At 48.2% G+C, this 20,662-nt stretch overlaps 1 protein-coding gene and 1 long non-coding RNA gene across 4 annotated transcripts in view; one reads left to right on the top strand and one right to left on the bottom strand.

Moving 5' to 3' along the window:
* Positions 1-7,356, bottom strand: part of SIM1 (SIM bHLH transcription factor 1) — a 72,702-nt gene extending 65,346 nt beyond the window's left edge. The window contains exons 1-2 of one of the 2 annotated variants that reach the window (XM_067702477.1): positions 7,038-7,356; positions 5,720-6,339 (exon numbers count right to left, since the gene is read on the bottom strand). In XM_067702477.1, the coding sequence (XP_067558578.1) occupies positions 5,720-5,894 (175 nt within the window). In that variant the 5' untranslated portion in view covers positions 5,895-6,339; positions 7,038-7,356. Of the gene's footprint in view, positions 1-5,719; positions 6,391-7,037 lie in introns of those variants that run through there. The other variant, XM_067702478.1, reaches the window with a different exon arrangement.
* A 4,526-nt stretch (positions 7,357-11,882) lies between these two features.
* LOC137205022 (uncharacterized) lies at positions 11,883-19,759 on the top strand. Of its 2 annotated transcripts, none has more exons than XR_010933961.1 (4): positions 11,883-11,929; positions 13,668-13,940; positions 14,730-14,817; positions 17,235-19,759. It is a non-coding gene; the product is annotated as an uncharacterized lncRNA (long non-coding RNA). The 2 variants fall into 2 exon arrangements; XR_010933960.1 differs by having other exon boundaries at positions 11,897-12,125.
* The last annotated feature ends 903 nt before the right edge of the window (positions 19,760-20,662 follow it).

The raw sequence follows: 20,662 nt of genomic DNA, 5'->3' as shown, positions 1-20,662 counted from the left end.
AACTTGGTGACTGAGATGGGCAAAGCCCTCCGAGACCGCGCTCCTAACTTCTGGTCCGGGGGTGGGTGGGGGGGACTTGTCTCAGCCACCTGGTTTTTCCACAGGGCCTGCGCGTGCTCACTGAGAGCTCACTGTCCAAACCTCCCAAGCCACAAGCAAGCGGCCTTCGTGTTAGGGAGCCGGGAGCCTGGGCGGCTGGGCTCCTTGGGGAAGGTCGGGCGCGCTTAGCCGAGGCCGAGCGCCTGGAGCGGTCACTGGGCAGGAGGCCGCTTCGCTCACCTAGGCGCACCCACGCCTACCTCGGACGCCCGGCGCGGCCTTCTGGGCCACCTGGCGGGTGTGGCCGACCTTCCGAGGGCGTCGGTGGCCGCGCGGGGCCGGGCTTTATCCCGTGCGGCGGCCTGGCCCCCACTGTGCGTGTGTACCCTGCCCTCCCCTGCCTGCCTCTGAGACCCCCAGCCGCGCCGGGGGGGGGGGGTTGGCGGGCGGGGGATCCGCTGAAGTTAGTGTGAATTTGGGGTGGAGACCGACGGTCGCTGCGCTGACTCTCCCTCTGCGCCCTCGTAGTGCCCCGGCCCCGAAGCTAGGGCTTCCCGGGCAGGGCCTAGCCCCGAGAGAACACGTACTGCAGGAACGAGGGACAGGCAAGGTTCGGCCAGGTGCCAACTAACCCGTGGGACGAACACGCACGAGGGGTTGACGGTAGTGCTGCGAGGCGGCTGAGAGCGGCAGGCGGTGTCCACTCAAGACTCCGGGCCTTCGAGGGTAGCCTGACAGGGCGTCCGAAGGCCGGCGCGGGCGAGGCAGACGGGTCTGCCCAGCGGCGCGGGCCTATCCCGCTTTTGTTCCACTTGGCGGTCGGGACTCGACAGACGCACAGCGGCCCCTCGGGCGGGATCTTGGCTTAAGTTTTAGACGAGGACCGGGCCTCGGGGCAGTGGCCCGCGCAGGACGAGGCACGGCGGGCGCACGGGCGCAGAAGCCCTCGCGTCCCGGGAGGGAAAAGACCTGGGCTCGCGCGGGGAGTGACGAGACGCCGTGAGGAGGCCGCGAGCAGGCTCACCCTCGGCTGCGGCCATCGGGGGAAAGGCGGGCGGGTCGCAGGCCACCACCGCGGGGCGAGAATGGGCCGCACGGCGCCGACCTGGCCGGCCGGCCGCGGCCTACATGCTTCTCCCCTCTGCGTGCTGCGGGCCCTGCGGGAGGCGCGGCGGGGGCTTCGACGAGGTCGCTATTCCCGGGCTGGTCCGAGCCACCGAGGTCGAGTGACTCCACGCAGGAGCCGCCTGCCCGAGGGCTCTATCCTAGGAAGAAGCTTTATTCCTCAATTCTCACACACTGTTTTAGTGTTTTCTGATTCGCAGGCCCACTGCGAAATAATTGAGGATCCCCCGTCCCCACGAAAAATTTAAAATTCCGTGGATCAGAGACTGGCACTGGGTGAGCAGCTAAAATCAAAAGGTTTTAGTTGGGTCTAAACCTCATTCTCTTGAGAAATACCTGAGCCGACAGATAGAGAAATGAGGCGAGAATCCATAGGTTCGAATTCTGTGTCCACGTTTGTAGCTGCAAAAGCTGGAAGCTGCAAAGATCTCCCCAGAATTGAAAAATAACTCCCCTAGAAATCGGATTTGTCCTCTGGAAATTTAACCTGATTTTAGCTTCAGACAGGTGATTGTACCCTGCCATATCTTATCATACCCTGTTTTGTAGTTTCGTTGCTGTTGTTGTTATTGGTTTTATTAGTGATCATTCCCTTTTCAAAAAAAGTACTTTTTTCATTGATCTGATCTATAATTTCTAGCACATAAATCTGCCTTGCAAATGCTCTGCATGGAGTTTAGTTCTGCACTCTACATTTTAAGTCAACATCAAAACTGGAATTAAAGAGAGAAAACCAGCGTGGAGCGTAAACTGTGCTTGAAGGCGTTTAAATGAGAAAAACTTCTGTAAGAAAATAAACATGGAAACCTAATGCTCAATCATTTCCCCAAGCAGCAAGAAAAACAGCTTTAAATCACCCGTCCACGTGGGAAATGGGACCTCTTTTTCTCTTTCAGTTCTTGGCCTCAAAAAAATATAAGGTGATTAAGGATTTCAATCTTGAGGTGACTATTACAGAAAGTGTTTGTGGAGGTTTGTTTAACCATCCTTGTCCTTCCAGCCTTTGTAGAAACTCTCTTTCATACACAGCTACTAATTTCAATTCTGTCATTATTTTTATTTTCCCAAGACACCTTGACAATGAAATAGTAGTGATGTTACCAAGATTCTGAATGGCCATAGATTTGAAAACATCTGATCCTTTCAAAGGTTATTCTGCAAGTCACTACGCCCCTAGTCAAAACTATCTTATATCTAAATAACAAATATATATATTTTAGTTGAATTTACCCTTTTTTGCACACAAATAAAGTCATATCATCACTTTTTTTATCCTGCCTTTTTGGTTTTGATAACACCAAAGACATACATATCTAGATGTGCCAATTTTTTCCTTGCAAGGCTATTTTAGAATAGAATATGTTACCACCTGGGAGATATGCAATTCTAATGATTTCTAATGACAGTGATTGTACCAGAGTTTTTGTTTTTACTATGAAATCTCCAATCTAATGCTTTATTCCTAATTATTCCGAGCACCCACAGCCCACTCATCTGTTCCCTCTCTCTCTCTCTCTCATTTTTCCCTCAACAGCTCAATTTTATCTACTCAGATAAATAAAAGCTGAAGTTTGCTCCCAGACAAGGAATCTGCTATCCTAGGTGGGAAAAACTGTATTCAGCAAATGAGGGGGGAGAAAATTAAGGATTTTTAATTTTTTTCACATATAAGTATGGAAAGATTTCTGTTTTAAGTCTTTTAGAATTACAGGGTATTAAAAATAAAATGTAATATGAGCAAAAACAGTGGAGTTTTACAGTCATTTTTATGCCTGTAACTAAGATGTCACCAGATTTAGAAGTATTTTAGATTATATACCTTGCACACTCCATGTTACATATGATAGCAGGCTTACCATGATGAAATAGCTACTTTCATCCCACCCTTAAAATTTTACTGAAGCCCTACTATGTGCTAAGATGGTGTTAAGACAGATATGAAAATGAACTTCATTTCAAACAAATTCTTTCCCATTTCTCAGCACTAAAAAAGTTTACCCCCATATAAAGTGCTCAGTTTCCCCCACTGCCATGGACCCACTCTTGTCCCCACTTCTGCCGTCAGTCAACAGCTGAACCCAAACTTCGCACCCTCTGCAGGTTGTGCTTGGCTCTGCGGGCTTGTGATTATTTCACTCCTTTTAAAAACTGTTGGTTTTACTGTTTGTTGCTGTTGTCCTTTAATATTTTAAAGGGCTGTGTCTAGGGTTTTGGACTTTTGAAGCTAATCTATCCTCAAAATTAAAACCTCATCCCTAGGAACCAGCTGTCCGGATGACCCTGTCTAACTCACCCGGTGGAGGCTACGGGTGAGTTATGAGCTCAACAGTAGCTGGAGAAATAAATGATGTGCCCAGAGTTCACACATCGTCCATCCCCTCCTCCCCATAAACCCACACGCATCCACAGAAGAAGGGAGAGGAAGGAGGGGCCCGGGGCCCAGAGCTCCGAAGGAAGGTGAGTGGGGCTGCAGAAAGTACAGTCGCCTTTAAAGTAGCCACAGGGGACCGGCCTGGGCACCAAGGGGACTCCAGCCGGAGTCTTCACCGGTGCTCTTTTTAAAAATAATGAGAAGTTGGCTAAGAGAGTTTACTTTTCCTATTTATTTATCACGCAATTTATAATTTGTGGGGTTAGCACTTAATTAAACAAGAAACCTTGCTCTCTTTAAAACAAAAACAAAACAACGAGAATCAGCCCGATTCCCTCCGGCCGCGCCTGCCCGGGGTCTGCACGACACAAACGAGGCCCTGGCCTGGCGACTCCCCGGGCGCTCTGTCCCTCTCTGTGCCCGCCGGGGAAGCCGACCCTCTATTCTCTTCCTCCGCGATTACTCGCAGCCTCACAAGCAGCACCATATGCTTCTTCTGATCAAACAGCGAGCGACATCGGCACCGATAATTGACGAGACCCGCTAGAAATCACGCAGAAAGGGAGCCCACTGAGACCGCAGGGGCTGACAAATCACTGCTAATAATCCTGTTAGGAACAGAGCGGCCAGCGGAGTTCGCAATAGCTTTATTTTTATAAAGTAGGCGCTGACAGTATAAAGACAACGAGATCTCTTTTTTAAACAGAAGGCAATGTAGCATAATAGTAATTTTCCCACCAGCAATTCTCAGCACAGTTTGAATGGGAAATATGGTTTTTAATATATGTTCCCCCTCCTTTTTTTCTTTCTCTTTTTTTAAAACTTTTCAGGTATGTTAGGTTTTGATTCCTCTCTTCCTGTGGTTTCGAGGCTCAGATGAGATTGTTCAAGGAACTGCTTTAAGACAAAATGACCATACTACTATTTATAGTTTTGGGGTAAAACCGAACTATAATTTGGAAGTTTTCCTTTAGTGCCCCTGACTAATATGAGGACGTGTTTTGCAAGATTTTGATTCAGATAATAACTTTTAGTCAAGATGAAGCAAAGTGAAACTCAAAGCCCAATAATGATTATCTCCCCCCATTTCCTTAGAGAACAACAAACTCCAAACATCCAAAATCAACAATAACATAAACCTCTCTTTGTCACATAAGAAGTTCTGGTTTGTAAGTACACAGGGTTCCTTCTCTTGAATTTTTGTTTGTTTAGTATTCTCTACATTTCCAAATCCTCCTCTCTCAGCAAAGACATATCTAAAATATTTTTTAAAATCTGTTTATGTGTTATTTGAATGTGGGTAAAGGAAAGGATGGGGAAATAGAAGAGTCCTTCCCCTAGGGAGTATAAATGGTTTTATACAGGACAGTGTTCTTTCAAGGCTACTCTGTCCTCACACAATGAATCTTGATAATCTAAATACACATTTTAAACCATGTCAAAAGCTCAGCTATTCTAACTTCTAGGCCTTATGAGACAATTTTCCCAGGGATCCATTTGCCAACCTACCAGCTAGCAGATATTTTCTAAGCGGGCTAGCGATCTTAATTCAATCTTATATCTTAGAGAAAATATCAAGCCCAGAGTTGCAAATCACCAAGTCCCATAGTTAGTTTCGGAATCTGTGAACAACTCAGAATAAATTTGCTAGAAGCAGTCAAGAGACTGGGTAAATTCAGGACATATTTGTTCATGAATATGCCTGCTCTTCATCTGCAGGATTACTGACATATAGAGAAATTAGTATCTGCTTTAGCTAACTCCATGTACATGGATGTATCTAGACATAACAAAAATACAAGAAGTTAGAGATGTTCCTGCTCTCTGCTAGATACAATTCTAACAAGAGGAATAAAAAAAGAAAGTCATGTTTGGATTAGTAGTACTTTCAACTGAGCTCAGTATCTAAGTGTTGACAAAAGCACTGTTGAGCTGCTTCCCAATCAAACATATCCGATGGACTGAAGAGAAAGTATTCATGGGGAAGTAGAAAGAGCCACGGAAAGGCAACAGAAATTCTAAAGGCAGAGAGGTCCTTAGTTAAGCAGCCATGCTAAACTTCCCTTCGCAGAGAGTGTGTGTTTAAGTATGAATGTACTTCTCTGCCCGGTGGCGTAGGCTCATTCACTGGCAGATCCCGTGCCCCTTCTGCCTTTGAAATTCCATCTGAGCAAAGTCACTTACCTTCTGGGAACACTACTCTCATTTTGAGATAGCTGGTGGTGAGCCTGATTATGGATGCTTTGTCCAGTTGCGAGGTGATAGCCGAGGGTAAAGGCAGTAATTTAGCCAGTTCATAAAATTCACTGTTTTCCTTCTCCCTCCTAGTCCGGGCAGCATTTTTGGACTTCTCTTTCATCGTGTCTCGTTCCCCCTTTCTTCTTACAACATAAGTTCCACAGATTCATCCAAAACCAAAAATAAACTTTCAATTAGAGATCATATTTGGCAAAAATATAAAGCATACTTTGAATGACGAGACTGAAGTCTTTGCTTCAGTGTTTTGGTGGCAGTAAAAGACCAACGCGGCGAACAGAAAATTTTTTCTTTAAAAATATGGGATGCGAGTAGAGGAAAGTTGCTGATCCACCGCAGGCGATCTGGGCAATCCTAGGCGTCGCTGGGTATCAAATGCCGGGGGGACCTCCGAGGAGCTAGCCTTTTCTTCGGTTCCGCGCTGCGAACCCCGGTTCTCGGGGAATCGACATAATAATCCCCGACGTTTGCTTTCAGTCCCGCGGCCGTTAGCGTGGCTCCAAGCCGCTTTGGGAAGAACAGGAATGCCGGACAACTCTTTCAGGCCACTGTGAAGACAACAGCATCAGAGCGTAAGAGATCTGCGGCTCCACAATCACTCGCGCGCTCGCCCCAATTCTGAAAAATGGCCGGGAAGGGCCTCAGCGCGCCTCAGCTTTCCTCGCCGGGCTCAGTGTTTTGGTTGGTTGGTTGGTTGGTTAAGATTTGGAGAAATCAGCAGCGAGACTGAGTCCCCTGCAAATAACGCTCCCATTCTCTCACCCCCGTCAGACACATTCTCCAGCCCCCTGGGAAATTGCCCAAACAACAAAACGCAGATTTTGCAAGACCCTTAGGAGCCCCTCAGCCGCCGGTCCCCGTGCCCCTGCCCAGGCCAGGCGCAAGTCCCAGGAAGGCAGGTTTCCGCAAATCACAATTCCTCCACAGCGCTCGGGCACCTTTCCGTCCCCCCACTTTGGCAGGTCCGGAACTTGGCTCTCTAAATTGGGTCTCAAGTCTCGGGGATTCCTCAAAATGTAGCACTTACACATCAAGTCCCTCAGGACTGCCGAGGAGGCGACCCAGCGCTCTCCCTGCCCAGCAGGGGCGGCAACACGCCGGGCACGGCTGCGCCAGGTTAACAGGTGGCACATTCGCGACAGCCCCTCGCAGGCACCGGGGGGCGGGAGGCGCCCGGCCTCTCCCCCTCCGCCGTAGAGCTGCGGGCGCCGATGGGCGGGCGCAGGGCGTGTTCCGCTTCACCTACCTTCAGTCCCCGCTGGCAGCAAAGCGTGCGCAGGCGCCCACCTCTTAATTGTACTCATGCCTACCGTCCAACTAAGCCTCTCCTCAGGCCTCTCTGCTTCCCACCCGCAGAGAGGAGCAGAGCGTGCCCTGGCTCTCTCTTCTTTTCTTGGTCATGAATTGGGGGAGGGGTGTGTGGCAGAAGGAGGGGGATGCGGGCTTTGGGACGGGTGAGGTGGTTTTAGAATCCTCCTCCTCGGTAGTTGCTACGAAGCCAGTATTATTCCTGACTGGAAGCTGAAAACGCCCCCCTAACTTCTTAATGGTTTACGGGGTTTAGCTTCAACTTCACTCCCGGCTTCCCTCTCTCCCGCCTTCCCCTAATGCCACTCACAAACCTCCTCGCTTCTGATTGGCCCGGCGCGTCCCGGGGCGCGGCGCTCATTGGCCGACGGAGCTGAATGACGCGTGCACGCACCGCGCCTCCCCCCGGCGCACCCCGGCTGCCGGCTCGCTGCCTTGCTACCCGCGCGCGCAGCGCTCCTCACGAGCCGGGGGCACCGGTGTCTGCGCTGCCCGGCTATAGCAGCTCCTGCTTTCGGCCTCCCGGGCCTTGAGGGCGACGTGCAGGATCCGCGCTCCCCGCGATCCCCGGGGTTGAGAGTCTGTGCACTCAGCCCCGAGCGCCGGCCCCGCAGTGCTAGGGGCGCCCCAAAGCTGTGGGCAGCGGCCCCTGGCCGCAAAGGTCGGGCCCGGGGGCTGGGTCGCCCGGCAGCCGAGGCAGGAATAGCCCAGGCTGCGGGCGATGTTCGCCCAAAGGCCGACCAGGCGGCCGCTCCCTTCCCGCGGGCAAGTCGCGGGGCCCACAGCGTGCACGGGGCCGGTGGGTTATGTTTTCTTTGGCTTATATTTTCTTTTTCGCATTTCTCTGAAACCACGGCGACACCGAATGCATCGCCAGAGAGGATAAATACACCCGTATTTAAATTAATCCCAAAGAGGAGCGTCTTTTCGGAAATGGGTCTAATCTAGGCGCTGATTTGTTCACGGGAGAAAGCTCAGTCATGGAGTTTTCCTATGGGGAGCAGATAGGGGACACTAGGGGAAAAGAGGTTACATTTCAGGCCAAAATAGAGTTAGAGTCGTTGATATAAAGTATCTCACAATAATCCGTTACCTTAAACGTGAGCGAAGAGTTTTTGTTGGGTTTTGTTTCAGGAAACAAAAGTCCAACATGAATATTCCTTACAGAAGGGACACAGTCTGCACGAATGAATCTACAGCATTTACGACCCCTTACAGGAGCCGTTTAAACAAACGCTTGTAAGTACTATTGCTGACAAGTTATATTTAAGAGAACCTCTCATTTGAATCGCCTTCCCTGTCATCTGAGGATAGAAAACAGCGACGGGAAGAAGTTCACTCGTCCCGGAAGACAATTATTGCTGCTTGCGAATCACTCCCTACAGATGCGATTCCCTGCTTGGTTTTGGTGCTGCTGGTGACTACGATTCTGCTCTTGGAGGTCGACTCGGAGGCAATTGTTTCATCAGCGGTAAAAGAGTGAGAACACCAGTCATGTTGCACTCGTCTCCTCGTTGGTGGCACTGATTGCCTCCAAGAAAACATATACTCTGAAGAGGGGTGTGTGCCATCTTGCTGATATTCGGAACAACTTTGAGTGGTTGTTCAAAAATACACACATCTGCCCCCTCCTTGCCGCCCGATGGCCGTAAGCTCGAAGAACGACAATGGGAGCGTCCTCGGGGTATTTACACATCTGGGAAACACCTGGCAGGAGGAGGTTGTGAACGTTCTGGACAGAAAAACAAAACAAAACTTTTTTGAAAAATAACTAAATATAGAGATGTGGTAGGTGTTCCAAAACTGGAATCCAGCAAATGGGCTCTAATCTAGAAGGAGGAGTCATTTCCCCAGAGGCTGTAGCCACTTAGAGACCCGGCTCTGGGCGGTTCAACCACCAAGTAACGCACTCTTAACAAGAGATGAGTAGGAATAGAGAGAGAGATGTACTGTGGCTCCCTTATACACAAGATTGCAGAAAGACCAGATAAGATCAAGTTGACCCCTACAAAAAAAGAGTGGGGGCGGTTGTTTGGAAAGGTTGAAAGAACCTTCCTGAGATCCTTCTTTCTCCCCACTCTCCCCGCCCCCAACCTGGACAGAACTTAGGGGTAATATGGAGCAGCCAGGCGAAGCAATGACCCTTCAGGGGTAAGAAGCAGTTTTCTCTTCCGACTGTTCTAGAAAGGATGTCACTTAAGTCGGCGGTTACTGTAAACCCTATCTCTACTTCAAACAACATGTAGGTGTGTTGGCGCTTTGCTGCGGTCTGAAACCCTTGGCCGTCGCAGGGGCTCTGGGGGATCAGGCAGTGCACGCCTCCCATTACAGGGTGCGTTTTGCGCCGAAGAAATGTAGTGTTTTGCCTTCAGCAGCAAGATGAGTATGGAAGTCTTCACACCAAAGGCGACGTCCTGGGGGTGGGGGCCAGGAGGGCTGCTCCAGTGTCCCAGTGAAGCTCAGTAGTCGATGAACTGGGAATGTGTCCTTTCATAAACAAAGTGAATGCGCGGCCAAGTGGTGACGGCCCCCTCACTAAGTCCTCCGCACACAACTGTCTGAGCCGCGTTTACCGAGAGAGTGAATTAGCATGGCGACGTAACACCTGTTTTTCTAATCTTTGAACCCCGGCTGGAGCGGGAACGCGGCTCCAGCACTCCCCCGCCCGGTGCCGGCCCCGGCCTCGCACCCTCCCGGAGACCCCGCCCGCGGCCCCGCGCGCACCACGCCTGTAGGGGCTGGAGCCGGGACCTCAGGAGCCTCCCACGTGCTCCGAGAATCGCCTTTCGCCTCTAGCAGGAGAAATTTTAAACGAATTTCTTGAGGCTTAAGAGGCTAATCCTACCCACCTCTTTGCCAATGTAAGGGGAAAAGCCCCAGAAAGGAAAAAGACGGGCACACGCGACCCACCAACACCAAACAGGAACCCTAGGAGAAGCTAGGCCGTCTCCTCCTTGCGCGGGTGCCTCAAACTGCAGCCCTCTGGCGATCGGGCACTGTCTACGCGGTCCTAACGCGGGCAGAAACCGGAGCCGATCTATAAACAAACATCCTCTTCCTTCCCACGCCACACACCCCCTTCCCCAGGAGAGCAAACAGCCCAGAGAGGCCGCGACATCGCGCACTTGGGAGTCTCTTCCTCCTCCGAGACGACCCTGGGTGCTGCCCACATGGATGCCGCCCTCCGCGGGCCTGGGCGCCAAGACGTGCAGAGGTCCAGGGCTCAAGCTCGCGGGGCGGGGGGGGGGGCAAGGCGTGCCCACAGTGGCGGAGCCGAGAACCTACACGCCTGTGCGTGCGGAGTCCCGCGCGCTCTGAGCGCCCAGAACGAAAAGGAGGGTCCTCTGAGGGCCGCCCGTCCGCTCCCAACGTCGCAGTCTAGAGAAGCTGAGTTGGGTTGTAAAAGAACGAGTGAACGCCCAGAGGAATTCCGGCGCAAACCAGCGAGCCGGTTTCAGCACAGAGGCCCCGACCCCTGCTTCGGGCACAGACCTCTATCCTATCTCTGGTAACTCCTCCCTGAGCCCTGCTGCTTTAAAACTAGAGTGATCTGTCTCCCACGTCGCCCCCGACCCGTAACACTTAAAAAAACAAAAACAAAAACAGACTGCTAGGGACGCACACATGCACTTTTACACTCTTGTATATCACATATACACAATTGTACAAAGCACACAGGCACAGATTTTATTCAATGGCCAATGTCAGGATGACGGATGTATTTATATTCAAGATGCAAAATCTGAAGGTGGTCACTTCAATATCTCTGTGTGTTATATCCAGATGTTCACTCTCTACCAGTGGAAAGGAGAATTTACCTAGGGAAATACTAATGTCTAGGGAAATACTAACATTTTTCTTCTTCCATGTAAGTGAATCCTGTTCTAGCCCCATTTTATGACCACATTTAGACGTTGTGATGTTGAGGCAGAAACAAGGGTCCCTTATAACTTTAACCCGGGCGAGTCTGCTAGAAAACAAAGTCTAGGGGCATATTTAATATTTTTTAAATTACTGTAAATATTACTTGTTTGATTAGGAGGTTTGGGAAAGTATACATTATTTTATGACAAAACAAAACAGCTCTCTTCTGAGGTATTACTTCTCAGGTGCCTGTCTGAATTGACCATTAACATGTCCAAAAAATTAGCTTCAGTGGTTACACACTGAAAAAAAGAAAGGGAGGGAGGCAGAAAGGAAGAAAGAGAGAGAGAGAGAAGGGAGGGAAGAAGGAAGGAAGGAAAGGAAAATATTCCAACTTGAAAAATGAGAGTGGCAAAGGCAAGTAAAGATTTTATATAGTTTCTCTAAATATTCTGGATAATATTTTCACCCAGATTTTGAAATTGTAGTCTAATATAACCTTGAATTGGTCGCTGAAAAACAACAGTGCTTCTTAAACTGTGCACACTTTTAAAGAACTGAATGATTCAAACATTAACAGTAGCTGAAAAACTCTGACCTGCGCATTCTGAGGACAGGAGCGGGTGGGTGACTGCGGCTCAGACCGCCGGCACATTTTACACTTTTCCTTTCTAGAAATAGAGCTGTGGATGGTGTGTGTGTATAATTCAGCAAAGCAGGGCCCAGGAGCACAAATCGGGGTGTGCAAAAAGCTGAAGATGAACGTTGGTTTGCGACTTGGGGTTGAAAGACACTCTGATTCCGAAATCGGTTTCCGATTTTCAGGCCAAATCATGCTCTCGGTGCGCTGCTGGAGCGCACGCCAGGCTGGGGCGCGCGAGTGGGTGGCCGGGACGTGCGGGGGGCGGGGGTGAGGAGGCGAGGTGGCCGGAAGGGGGCGGAGAGGCGTCCGCGGCCTCGAAACGGGTGAGGGGCGTCAGAACTGGGTGGATCCAGAGGGCTTGTGCTTCACTGTCTTGCTTTGAGAGCCTTTGGATTAGGTTTCTGGAGAGTTTCCCCTTCCCTGAGGCCCAACTTTGAGTCTAGTTCCTGGGATCAGTGTGCCCTGGGATTGTGCTGCGAGCGCCTGAAAAGGACCCCCTAGCCCTGCACTCTCTAGGCGGTGAGTGCATTCTCGGGAGGCGGATGCCTGTAATCCTTAAACAGATGACGGGGCTTCCAGACCTGGCTGAGCGCCGGGGTCCCTTAGGGTGCAGTTTTCAGCGGAGCGCAGCTTTTAAATATGGACCTCGGGCTCCATTCTGATTTAGGAATCGGAAATCCCTGTTGGACTCTGGGGTTGGCATTCGTAAGGTATGGGAGGGGCGGGGGTGGTCCGAGCACCTGGCAGCTCCGCGAGCCGCAGAAGCAGGGGTGAGAACAAGCTCTAAGAGAGGGGTGCGGGCGCCGCCTCCCACTGCGCGGTGAAGGCCGTCCGGACCTCCCTCCCCGCCCTCCCCCTCCCCCGACTCTGCGGCCTAACTCGGCTGGGGCGCCTCCAGACTGAAATTTGGAAGAGCTGCCGCTCGTTCCTGCCTTCCGGCGTCACCGCAGGATCCCGGCGAAGTATTGTACCTCTGTGTTCTGGGACGGGGACCAAGTGCCCCTGGCTTCTGGGGCACACTGGAGTCCCACTCTAGCTGGCCTCATCACCTCTGCGTCCTAGGACTTGGGGATCTGCCCTTGAAAGTCTGGGCATCCTTGCTCCTAGCTGATGGTTTTGGAAATTGAGCCTGCATGGGAATTGCCTGGAGAAGCCTGTGAAAACACAGATTTTCCTCACTCCCAGGGTTTATGATTCAGCAGATCTGGGATGGGACCCAATAATTTGCCTTTCTAACAAGTTCCCAGAAGATACTGATGCGGCCAGTGAGGGAACCACTGCTGCCACTTTGAGAACCGTTGCTTCTGTCTGCCTTTTCTCAGCTTGTCTTTGGAGAAGTCAGTCAGGAGGGAAAAGATTTAAAGTGGGAGTCCTACTGTAGGAGCTTGGGCATATGGCATAAAATAATATGACTGTCTAGTTGAGGTCCAGGGGTGAGGCTTATGGCTGTGAAGATGGGTCCTTCCTACCTCTTTAAGAAAGAGGACGGTGGCCTCACAATGAGGGAGAGGAGGCGGGGGAACCCAGCCAGGCCAGCCTTTGAGGGGGGGTGGTTGGCCTCCAAAGGGCAGGAAAGTGCTCAGAGCACCGCCAGAAGGTTCCAGAGTTCCAGGGTTCTCACTGGAGAAGAAGTCCAGGGGGCTTGGGCCAATCCACCTCGGGTAGGACACGTTGGAAAAATAGCAGATAAGCTATTGGTTCTCCTTTTGGCCTTGAAATCATTCCCTAATTTTGCCAGAGTCCTTGAGCATAAAGGACCCAAGATGTTTGTGGTGTTGGTGCAGGGGAACTGTCCCTGGAGGAAGAGGCCCTGGCTGGGCCCCATAGCCTCCTCTTCAGTGGCGCGTGCTCCGTCTCGTGCAGGGCCACGTTGGGATAGTATGACTTTGTCAGTCTTTGGACGCTTTTGTCATGTTTCTATGGGCCCCTTCCTCCATAAAAAATCCTAAAGATTATATTTTACAATTGGGTTGCTGCAAAGACTAGTGTAATTCTGCCTGAATTCATTATCATATATTCATTAATCTTAGATTTATTCTTTTCTTCTCTTTTGTAAAATAGATTAGAATAAAAACATTCTGTGGGCTCCTGAAACTATCATGGGCCCTAGGTCCTGTACCTGTTGTGACAAATGCTGCTCCTAGCACACCTGGGAGGATGGGGATGCTACGTGTGCCTTCTCCTGGCTGTGGCTCCTGAGCCTGGAAACCTGGAGAGAGGTTTGGGACCAGGATATTTATCCGTGAGTCACAGCCCCATTCCTGGTGTAAAACGGGTCAACTCCTCCGTGCTCACACTGCAGAGTCCCTCCACCCGGCTTCAGTTGTGTCTGAGGTATGACCCTAAAGCTGGGTGGAAAATCCAAACAGATTAAGTTACCAGCACCCTTTCTTATCTTAACACCTGGCCTGCTTCACGTTTTTTCCTCACCTGGATATCAGATTATTAAGTGAAATCCAATTTTAAAATGCTTTGCAAACCAAGCAAATGCATCCTTTGGTTGCCAATCGGTGTCCACTATTTTGCAACAGTATTTAAGTTCTTATTATATTTCTAGAGTTGCTTTAGGTGTATTCAAGCAAACGTTAGGATTGATACTTTTACACACTGTCCTGCACCTTGATTTTTTCCATGACAACTTCCTCATCCTTTCTTTCCTAAACATCTGTAAGCATTCTATTTTAAGAATATATCAGTATAACTTATTTAACCTGTCACCCACTGAGGGCCTTTAGGTCGTTCCCCATCATTGCTACTACAAGCCGTGCAGCAATGAACACCGTATACATGTCGGTTACCTGTGTACCCGTGTAACCACAGGACAGACTCCCCAAAGTGGAGTTGCTAGATCAAGGGTATGTGCATTTGTCCTCCTAATAGATATTGCCACCCTGCTCTCCACAGAAGTTGTGCCCATTGACACTCCCACCAGCAGCTCACGAGGGGGGCTGTTTCTCCACAGCCTTGCAATGAAGCGCATTATAACCTTTTTTTTGGCCAATCTGATAGGTGAAAAAAACTCAGTCTACTTTTAATTTGTTTTTCTTTAATTATAGAGGTTGAACATCTTTTCATATGCCTAAGGGCTTTTCAAGTTTCTCTCCTCTTGAATTGTCTTTCCAGAAACATTTGAGGATGGGGCCCTCTTGGCTCTGGACAGGGTTAAGGGCCCTGGGCTGGAGGAAGAGCTGGGACCTGGCTTTTAATGGAGGTAAGGGTTTCTTGAACCCCTGGGAGAGAGCTCACCAGAACCCTGGGAAGTCAGAAATACAGATTCAAGGTTCCAGAGTCATCTACCGACACTTCCCCCCACCCCCATATGAAATATTCTTTAGTGCAAAACACAGAAGATAAATATGCAAATATAATGTGAATGTGTCTTCATCCAACTGATCTCCTGACTAGTTATCTTCAATTGTGTTGTACGTATGTTAAAATAGTGGTTAATTTATGGATTCTGTATGTTTTGAAACTCAGTTGTCCCAAGTTGATATTTGAACCGTTTTTGTATTTTACCTACAAACACGTGGAGACTTTACCACAAAAACAACTCAAGCAGGAACATACGCCAGCCAATCACATCTCAAGATTTAAGCACATAACTTGGAGGAACAAGGGGACAGATGGATCCTGGCAGAAGTTTCAGAGGAAAAACTTGTAATGATCTGGTTAAGAATCTAAATAAAAATGGTACATAGGAGAAACAGGGAAGACCAGTGTGCTGCAAGTGTGCAGCCTACCTACCGTAGTTTAGATCTGCTTTGATGTTTATTTTCACGCCCAGAGATCTGACAACTTGTTTGTGAAGGTAAATGTCATATGATAAACCACTGTATATTCTCCCTGAATTGTCAGAAGTCACGTGATGGCAATGTGACTGTCTTCCTCCAAACCAGACAGCAATATGAATGTATGTTAAAGCTGATATTAACACTCCTTAAACTTTTAAATTTCTGATTAATTTTAGGGCTTGAGTATATAAGAATTATAACATAGTTTTATATCAAATTATACCACCCCCATCCATCTGTCTGTGTGTCTGTCTCTCTCTGCCCCTCTTCCCCCCTCCCCCCCCGTAAGAAAGACATGATAATGAAAAACGATTCCAGCAGGAGGATCTGGTTTAGAAACAAATGGGTTCCATGGCAACTCCTGACTCCACATGACTTCTAATAACTGGCATTTCAGTTGGAAACTGTCTATGCGATATTGTGTCCAACGCTGGTGTTTTATGTGGGGTTTTCCCTACTCTACATCTCAGAAATGGGGTCTTAACCTCCAGTTTCATGAATAAGCAGCAGCGGCAGCAGCAATATGTCACCACCTGTAACCATAATGTGGCCAGTGATTTGTCAAGTGTTTCTGGTTCCAATTTTCAGACTAGCTGACAGAGATAAACACAGAATGAGAAATGTCCAGAGCTGGTATCCCATAGTGTGGAAAATCTGGGAGCTGTGTTCCACTGCAAATTGACAGAGAGAGTCAAACGTTCTCATTCAACTTGAGAGAATGCGTGCCTCAGGTCCCCGATAGCAAGTCATGAATGGAGTCTGTGAGTCACAGACCACTGCACTGAAAAGGGAAAACTAAACAAGGACAAAAATAGCCTCATTAAAGGAAACCAAAATGGTCTGAGCTTGTCCTAGAGCTGAGTGACCTGCTGATCTCCCAATGAGTACTGGCACCGTCACAGTGACAAAAAAAGAAACTTGTAACAGGATGGGTTTGTAATACGTTGTGCCTGAGTGTTTTATAATTTTTACTGTGACCCAGGAAAAAAATCGTGTCACAAATGGATCAGGTGATTGCTCTTAGAAACTGCAAGTCAATGATGGAGTCAGTGCAAAGGTCAGAAGGAGCTGAGCTTGTGTACCTGAGCTTGGTCTAGAGCGTCTGAGTCCAGTTCCAGAGCTTGTGCCCCACCTGGGCAGGTCAAGATTGAAATTCAGCCAGGATCAGTCCTATGTCCTACCCAGGGAGGATAGATACCTTTTTCTAAGTTGCACAAAGGCGCTATGTGGAGTAGCTCTCACTTGGGCTAACACTGCCCTCCTTGGTGATTCTAGCCTATGTGACACATGTCAAGGAATGTTTCTCATGACACTTGCAAATCATCATGCAGGGGTTTCAGTGGTTAACCCCAGTTGCCAGTGCTGGTCAGAGCAACCAGCAAATAATGGTTTACTCCAGGAGAGTATAAGAGTAGAAGTGACACAGCAAATTTGTTTAGTGAGGGCATGTTCCAGGCAAAGTAGGGGAGTGAAAAAGAAAGGTTACTGTGATGAAGAGAAAGAGGGGAACACGTGCAGGTGGGAAGCACCGTGGGGAGAGTTTGTCAAAAGTGTTGACATCGACATGCACGAAAAGTTTTGAAATCTATTGGCCAAATTCAGGGGGAAAATGCTTTAAGGTAGCTGAATGTGTTTATTTTTAAAACTCTATTTACTCAACAATACGTTTATGCATTTTAAGGTAACTTTTGAAAAATCACACTCGTTTTGAGTAATTTGAAATTTGAGGAAGGGTATAAATCACCATAGGCCCAGAATATTTAATAGTGTTATTAACCACCAGTTATCCAATGGTCAGCAATGCCATAGCTCATACAGAACCTTCACATCTTTCTAGAATGAGCTGACACCTGACCAAGGAGACAGTGCAAAGGAAGCACCTGTGCAGTGAGGAGAATGTGAAGGGCACTCGGTGGAGGAGATTCTCATTCACTCCATGATTTCAGGACTTCCCTAGAACCTCTGTGAATTTGTAATCCTCAGCATTCTTGTGAGGAAGGGGACAGATGACATCTCTCCAAGTTTCCAAAGGGAAGGCTGAAGAACAGAAATCTGAGTAACCTCCCCAGAACCCCACAGGAATAATGTTCACCGGAGTAAGTATTTCCAGATTTTCTTTCAAAAAGTGATTGAAACTTTTAGAACACGATCCAGTAAAAAGGGGTGACGTGTATTAAAGATAAAGAGAGTAACCCAAGGGACAAATATCCCCACGTAGTCGAGGAAGCAGAAGCATCTCTGGGCTGAAAGAAGAGGAGCTTACTAGCTGGCCTGGATTTCTTCTTGAAATTTTTCTTAACTGTTCATTTTGAACTAATTATAGACTTATAGGAAGTTTCAAAGAAAGGTACGGGGAAGTTCAGTGCACCCCTCTCACTCTCACCCAGCCTGCCCCAATGTTAACAGAGGTTATTCAAGCTTCTCCAGTTATGTATGCACTTGAGTGTGTGTGTGTGTGTCTGTAGTCATATGCAGTTTTGTCACATGTGTAGCTTAGTATAACATCAAGACACAGAGCTATAACATCGCTATAAGGTTCCCTCACACTGCCCTTTACAGCCACACCTGTCCCTTTCCCCTGCTCCCATTCTTAAACCCTGGCAACCAATAATCTGTTTTCTATCTCTATAATTTTGTTATCTCAAGAATGTTATACAACTGGAACCCTATAATATGTGAATTCTGAGATTGGCGCTTTTGCTCAGCATAACTCCCTTGAGGTTGATCCACGTGGTTACATGCACCGATAGTTCATTCCTTTTTATTGCTGAACAGTATTCCGTGCTATGAAGCTACCACAGATTGCTTAACCATTCACCCACTGAAGGGCAGTCCAGTGGTTTCCAGTTTTGGGATGTTATGTATGAAGCCACTATGAACATTTGGATACAAATTTTTATGTAAACATGTGTTTTCACTTCTCTGGGATAGATGCCCAAGAGTACAACCTCTGGGCTGTATGGGAAGTCCATTTGTAAGTTTTAAAAGAACCTGCTAAACTATTTTCCAGAGAGAGTGTACCATTTTACATTCCCACCAACAATGTATGAGTGATCCAGTTTCTCCATATCCTTGCCATCATTTGATGTTATCATTATTTTTTATTTTAGTCATTGTGATAGGTCTGATACCATTATGCTGTTAATTTGCATCTCCCTAATGGTTAATGATGTTGAGCATTTTATCATGTGCTTGTTTGCTATCTTTATCTCCCTTCTGATGAAATGTCTGTTGATGTCCTTTGGGCATTTTCTACTTGGATTCTATGGTGCTTTACTGTTAGTTTTGAGAGTTTCTGTATGTATTCTATGTATATAAACCCTTTGTTGGATATGTGATTTGCAAATATTTTCTCCCCAAATTGTCTTTTCATCCCCTTTCTAGGGTCTTTCACATAGCAAAAGTTTTAGATTTTGATAATGTCCAATGTTTCCACCTTTTCTTTCTGAAACTTATTTTTCAATCCATAGCACAACATCATCCATTAGGAAATGCCTCAGTGTCAAAACCACACCTCTGTGAAGCTGTTTCATAATTGCAACAGGGGGATGAATGGCAATTCCAATTCCACAGATATTTATTAAGCATCTCTGGTGTAGCAGCTACTGCTCTGTGCACTCGGGATTTTTCAGTGAACAAAATAGCAAAGATCCCCACCTATGGGGCAGTTCCACTCAGATGGGGGAAGATAAACCATGATAAAAAGTCACAGCTCAGATAAGAGGTTTTAAGTGCTGAGGGAATAGAAAAAGGAGAAAAGAGGACAGGGATCCAGAGGGGGCGTTTGCAGGATCAAGTAAGAGTGTCAGGGTGGCTCTGCTGAGAGGGCGCAACCTGAGCTGACTTGAAGGGGGGTGAAGGAGTAAGTCCAGCAATGTCTGGAGGGAGGGGACTGCTGGAGCGAAGACCCAAAGTGGGGGCCACGCTCGTGGAATAGCAGGAGGTCGGTGTCTGGAGCAGAATGGGGTGCGGAGGGGAGAATAGAGGATAAGCAGCAAGACGGGCAGATCACAGGGGCCGTGGAGGCCATCATGAGGACGTCACTGAGTGAAGGCGGAGCCACACCATCTGACTTGGTGTTAGCAGGGTCACTCTGGCTGCTGTGTTGACGACAGATTGAAGGAGGCCAAGAGCAGAAGCAGAGAGATGTGTAGGAGGCCACACTGGATCCAGGACAGAGATGACAGTGGCTTCCACCAGGTGCTAGCAGTGGAGATGGTGAGAAGGGCTTGGATTTTGGACATATTTGAAGGTATATACAACAGGACTTTCTGATGAACTGGATGTGGGAGAAGGAGGGAGAAGGAAGACTTGGAGGTTAAAGTTAGAACATGGGATAAAAGTGACGCAGAGAGGGCTTCCCTGGTGGCACAGTGGTTGAGAGTCCGCCTGCCGATGCAGGGGACGCGGGTTCATGCCCCGGTCCGGGAGGATCCCACATGCCGCGGAGCGGCTGGGCCCGTGAGCCATGGCCGCTGAGCCTGTGCTTCCGGAGCCTGTGCTCCGCAACGGGAGAGGCCACAGCAGTGAGAGGCCCGCGTACCGCAAAAAAAAAAAAAAGTGACCCAGAGAATTGGATGAGAATAGAAAGTCAGTAAGAGAGAAAGGAAAAAATAAAGATGGAAAGAGTCAACAGAAACCTGAGTTCAGCCTTCTTTGGGGGGCAATTTAACAGTATTTATTAAAATATATATGTGCTTTGTTCCAACAACTTTTCCTTTTTAGGGTTTATCCTTCGGGGCTACTTGCCCATGTGCACAGTTATGTGTAAAAGGATTTCACTACAGAACTGTTTGTAATAGTGAAAAGCAGAAACAACCTAAATACCCACCAGTAGGGGAATGTTTTATATACTATGGTACATCCAAACTATAAATCACCATGCCACATTAAACCGAGTGACATATATATACAGGAAGCTCTCCAAGATACACCGTTAAATGAAAAAAGCAAGTAGCAGAATGATACATAAAGTGGGTAAAGAAAACTCTATCTGCACACTTACGTACCCCCATCTCTGTAAATACACAGCCATAGGTCTGGGATAATATGTAGGAAACTCATGAAAGGAGCAAGGAGTGAGTTTACTCTCTGTGTTTAAACAGTCATTTAATATTGTTCTAATTAAAGACATTAAAAAAAACCTGAATTATATCCAAAGATTTTTTTTAAGTAGTGTGGAAGGGTTTTTTTTCTTGTTGATAAATTAGATTCTTCATTACCTCCCTTAGAGGTCCCAGGAGGTCCAGACCTGTACTCTGGGAA

This window comes from Pseudorca crassidens, chromosome 13 (genome assembly GCF_039906515.1).
Source record: "Pseudorca crassidens isolate mPseCra1 chromosome 13, mPseCra1.hap1, whole genome shotgun sequence".
NCBI lineage: Eukaryota > Metazoa > Chordata > Mammalia > Artiodactyla > Delphinidae > Pseudorca > Pseudorca crassidens.
Note: the sequence above shows the minus strand (reverse complement) of the source record. Positions and strands in the feature narration are given on the sequence as shown.